At 45.7% G+C, this 5,107-nt stretch overlaps 1 protein-coding gene across 4 annotated transcripts in view; it reads left to right on the plus strand.

Moving 5' to 3' along the window:
* Positions 1-5,107, plus strand: part of unc5cb (unc-5 netrin receptor Cb) — a 117,618-nt gene that overhangs the window by 102,678 nt on the left and 9,833 nt on the right. For all 4 annotated transcript variants that reach the window (XM_019868029.1, XM_019868030.1, XM_019868031.1 and 1 more), the window contains 2 exons: positions 1,229-1,420; positions 2,093-2,455. In XM_019868029.1, the coding sequence (XP_019723588.1) occupies positions 1,229-1,420; positions 2,093-2,455 (555 nt within the window). The remainder of the gene's footprint in view (positions 1-1,228; positions 1,421-2,092; positions 2,456-5,107) is intronic.

Raw genomic sequence — 5,107 nt, forward strand, 5'->3', positions numbered from 1 at the left:
TTATCATCCTTTTGTGCTGGAATACAGTTTGGCTGAGACACACGTGCAGTCTGTGAACTTTTATGGCGTTTGCTGCCATCTACTGGCTAATGTGCAAGCATCTTAAACAAATGTATGCTATGGACAAAACTTATTGGGAGCATTTTTTCCCCATATTTCTTTCTATTTGCTTATTAAATGAAAATGATGGCAGGATAAATAAATGTTATATAATCAAGGGAAAAAAAGCACTCGCACACTGGAAATGGTTGCAACTAATCGTCGTATTATGTCCAGTATTGGACATAATGAGCAAGTCGTGACGTTGGTCGCTTCCGATTTTGTGACATCGTACTTCGCATCCGAGAAGAAGAGGTGGCGAAGTAATTTAGAGTGAAAAGAAAGAGTTTTGGGTGGTATTTTAAGCTGCACTGAAGAAAAAAAAAAGCCAGAAACTTGAAGAAGCGTAAAACACACCTCATGTCTCAAAATAACAGGAGCTCACGGAAGAGCCTCAAGATCCTGTTGCGAACCCAGTCCCTTTTTCTAGGCGGTCTTTAGTCATCTCTTCCTTCACAGTAACAGTGAAGGCAGGTTTTGTTGTTGTTGTTGGTGGTGATTAATCCACATTGCCGAACTGCAGCCGACTTCACATCCAAACAAGAGTGAAATCGCACCAGGCTACTAACTATTTGGTTGCTTTGCAATCAGTGACCCTCGTCCACCTTGCACCTTCGCCTGCAGTGAACGCTGTGCAAAACAAGAGTGATGTGAAAGCGCCGCAAAGCTTTCATATCATCGCCTTTCTCTTGAATTACACAATAGCAGCCTGCAAAATGAAGGCAAGAACAGCATATTTGGTGTTCATATTCCCGTGCTTTATTAATATCCGGGCTTAATCCTAACCAGGATATGAGTTTGTTTTATTGGCTTAATGTATTGACAAATGACAGCCCAAGCAGTACAAAGGCCCTCTTGGAGTCGCTGTGTTTTCTTTTTCTTTTGCCTTTTTGGAAAGCGGAAAATGTAATTCCGGTCGCCATGTTCATCGATCGACATAAAATTGGATGGACTTGACTTTCATAACAGGAAGCACAAAAATGAATTTGTTCAAATACGCCAAAATGGGAAGCGGGTATCCAAGGCAGATGGATGACGCTAAACTGTGATATCCATCGCCAGCAAATGTGTGTGGCGTATGGAGTCAATAATCAGTCTACATCTTCCCTCTTTTTGTTCCCTTCTGCAGTGGCCCCCAGCACGGACGACGTGGCGCTCTACGTGGGCATCGTCATCGCCGTGATCATGTGCCTGATCATCTCCGTGGTCGTGGCGCTCTTCATCTACCGGAAGAACCACCGCGACTTCGACTCGGACATCTTGGACTCCTCCGCCCTCAACGGAGGCTTCCAGCCTGTCAGCATCAAGACGACGCGTAAAGGTTGAGGCCCGCTGCGACTCGCATTTCTGTTTGCCGCATCATATCAGACACCCGCTCGCTCGCTCACTCGTCTGCGCGACTCGCATTTCTGTTTGCCTCCCTGGGCGTCATATCAGACACCCGCTCGCTCGCTCACTCGTCTGTCCATACATTTTAGTCATTAAAATACTTCTGAATGTTCAACTTTCGGAGCCAATTTTTTTTTCCTCAAGGAAATGTTCAAGATGAGCTAACAGTTTGCCAACCTTTGAATGTAAAAAGTACCTGTCAGTGTGCCATCAACTACACTGAAAAGCGACTTGTTGAAGAGTCATCTGTTCATTTGCGCACATCTCATCTTGAAGCGAGCAAGAACGAGCGGCAGAGCAGCATGTCCTCAGCCCAGACGAGAAACATTCATCCTTGTACCTGGCGGCTAAACGGAGCCTTAGCGCTGCCATCTGGCACTCATGAATCCCAGCTGTGCCTTTAGCTCCTCAGACTGAGTAATGTCGCGTTGTGGCAGACTTGACTTCCCTAATGAGTAAAAAGCGAACGAGCGAAAGCAGGCGGGCGCGGCAGTCCCGCTGATTGAGGCCACCGCTTCATTTCCTCGAGGTCATTTGGATTTTTTTATTTTTTTTGTCACCCAAACAAACATCTCATGGTCCCTTTTTCCGCTTCTCACCCCAGCCAATCTTCTTACGGCACCCCCTGACCTGACCTCGGCGGCCGCCATGTACCGAGGCCCCGTCTACGCCCTGCACGACGTGGCCGACAAAATCCCCATGACCAACTCGCCCCTGCTGGACCCTCTGCCCAACCTCAAGATCAAAGTGTACAATTCCTCCGGCCTGGTGACGCCGCAGGACGACCTGGGAGGCGAGTTCTCCTCCAAGCTTTCGCCCAAGCCTCCGCACTGCCTGCTGGACAACGGCGAAGGCACGATCGGGCGTCGCACGCAGACGCAAACGCTGCTGCGATCCAGGGACCCTTCCTGTACTGCCGTGGGGTCCTTCAGCTCGCAAGGGGGCCACCTCATTGTCCCAAATTCAGGTACAGTAGACAGTTACAAGGAGCTGACGCTTTGGTTGGATTAGATTCGATTTGGTTCGACAGACCCACATGTCTGTCCATCAATATTCGCCCTGCCAACTGTTTACCAAGCGTAAGCGTGACGTCTTGTGTCATTTCAACCACAATAACCTTTCAAATGACCCGCTGCGGCATACGTAAGCGATCCGCACGACTCTCCGCGACTGCACTCGTGATGCTGAGTGAGAGCAAAGGTGCGCAACGTGTGTGAAGGATCAGAGCGTCTCGCTGGCAGACAGCTTTTTCCGTGCGCTCGCATGTCCTCTCTTCAAACGCGAGCCCTCGTCTGTTTTTTTTTTTTTTTTCCCCTGGCAACGCTGACAGCCACAGACAAACGAGCTGCGACATTAAAGGCGACGACGTCTCCTCCGGTTTCTCAAAGTTCTCAGCTCTTCATTTTGATTGCTGCCAAATTGTTCTCAGCTGTGCTTTGGAAAAGCCACCTCGTCACGTTACACAAACGCAAGGGGAGGAGGACTTGAGAATATTTCATCTGTTCACGTGCCAAAGTCAATGCTCCTCAAACTGAGGTCCCCGTTCCCTCTGGGGGTCCATGAGTTGTGGCTTGAGGGTCCATAGAATAATTTCTTGCTTCACTATGTTGTATCATTTTAAAAAGTGCATACCTACTATGGGGACCCCACTTGGAGAACGACTGCCCTCAACACATCAACAAACAGCTCAAATACAGTATACTACCGATTATTCCATCGATTAAAATCGTAATCATATTTTTTTTGAAAAATAATTATGAATCATATATATAACATTTACAGTGCAGGTATTGTTTTTGTTTTGGTCTTCTTTTGGTCACCGTCTTCACATTGTACAGTCGTATCTGTGACTTTGAGTGTGTACAGATATGGTGAGTGACGTGGGTGCCAGCGGATGACAGTGGAGACTTGGCTGGCTGTGCATGGTGCTTAATATTGGAATGTTCCGACTTTATTTTTGTAACTCTACAACTTTTTATGTCGACCAAAAAAAACCCATCCTGGTGCTGGTAAAGATTACTATGCCTTTGTTGATAAAATATAACTTTATTCTCAAAACATGACTTTTTTTTTTTCTCCAATGTTCACATAACATTGATGTTTTTCCTTGAAAATTAATCACAATACTCCAGGTGTTTTCCAACAACAGTCCTCTTGTCTTTAATGCGAAAAGCAATTACATCTGTTTTTCGTTTAATTGAAGGAAATGTGACGACATCCAGTTGTTAATTTTCTCCAGACAGTGACACACGACGTTAACTGAACTGCTGTCAAATACAGCTGTGTGTCATCTGCATAAACCTGATAGCCAGCATTGGCATTCTGAAACATCTGACCCAAAGCTAACAAACACAGACTTCGAAAAAGAAAATAAAAATAGAAAGTGTTGAATTCCTGTGGTATTTCGGGGCACGTGTGGTATCTAGCTTTAATTAGCATTGGGATCATCAGAGGGGTCTTTGGAAAAAAAATAAAAAATCTTCCCCGTAAGGAGTCCCGGGACCCAAAAAGTTGGAGAGCTCTTAATGAAATATCATTAAGGGAGTTGCTGGGGTGAACTGTGAGTAAGAAAATTGTCTTTTAAAAGTTTGCCACAATGAGGTCCCCATGGCCGACTTGTGATTACTTTGCCGGCCAGGACAAGAAGCCGACTTGTCACCTTTTTTTGTTGTTGTTGAAAAGTTCACTTCAAGGACAAGGAGAAATCAATGCGCTATCCGACACAGGGGTGTGTGTGTGTGTGTGTGTGTGTGCGCGCGTGTGTGTTTGTGTGCCCATGAGGGAATCCTTTCAAAGACCTTTCTGACAAGGCATCATAGGAAATCGATGGGAGATGGAAAAATGTAAATCACGCCATGAGCAGCAATATGAGAATCCCATGACGAGGGGAGAGATCATTGATTTTCGAATGAAATGTCCCATTCCTTCCACACAACTATATGAAGTTCATGTTTTTTTTTTTTTTAACATGAAAGCTTTCTTTTCCATTTACCTCACATTATTATTGATTTGTGGCTCTGCCGTTTTCTTCATCCTTCATCTTTCCAAATATTTTATTTTCCCAAATTGGAGGAATTAAGACTGGACTTCCCCTCTCAAACTGTCATCACTAAACTTTTATGACAAAATACACTCACTTGTTCGCTATTCCCTAATTCACTTTTTTTTTTCCTGTGGAAGCTTTGACGGAAAAAAAAATGTGTGGTCTTTTTCAGAAAGCTAAAGATGCCACGAGAGCGCACCAAAGTCCTGGTGCATGGGAAAGTAGTACAGTATTTTCGTATTTTCACGACTATGAGGCGCCATTAAAAGTCTTAAATTTTCTCCAAAATGGACAGGACGCCTTATAATGCGGTGCGTGTTATGTATGCGCCGAGTTCCAAAACCTGACTGAGAGCGCCTCTGTGGCCGACACGCTGTTTATATAGAGAAAAGGTGGACGTGAGTGACGACAGGCATGCGGAAGTCGGCCAATGAGTGAAGGGTGGGCGTGTAAGAGGACGCTAAAGGCACGTCCCTAGCAGGTACCAGTCGCCAATGAGTGAAGGGTAGGCGTGTAAGAGGACGCTAAAGGCACGCCCCTAGCAGGTACCAGTCGCCAATGAGTGAAGGGTAGGCG

The sequence above is a fragment of the Hippocampus comes genome, unplaced genomic scaffold (assembly GCF_001891065.2).
Source record: "Hippocampus comes isolate QL1 unplaced genomic scaffold, H_comes_QL1_v1.1 scaffold19, whole genome shotgun sequence".
In the NCBI taxonomy this organism is placed as follows: domain Eukaryota; kingdom Metazoa; phylum Chordata; class Actinopteri; order Syngnathiformes; family Syngnathidae; genus Hippocampus; species Hippocampus comes.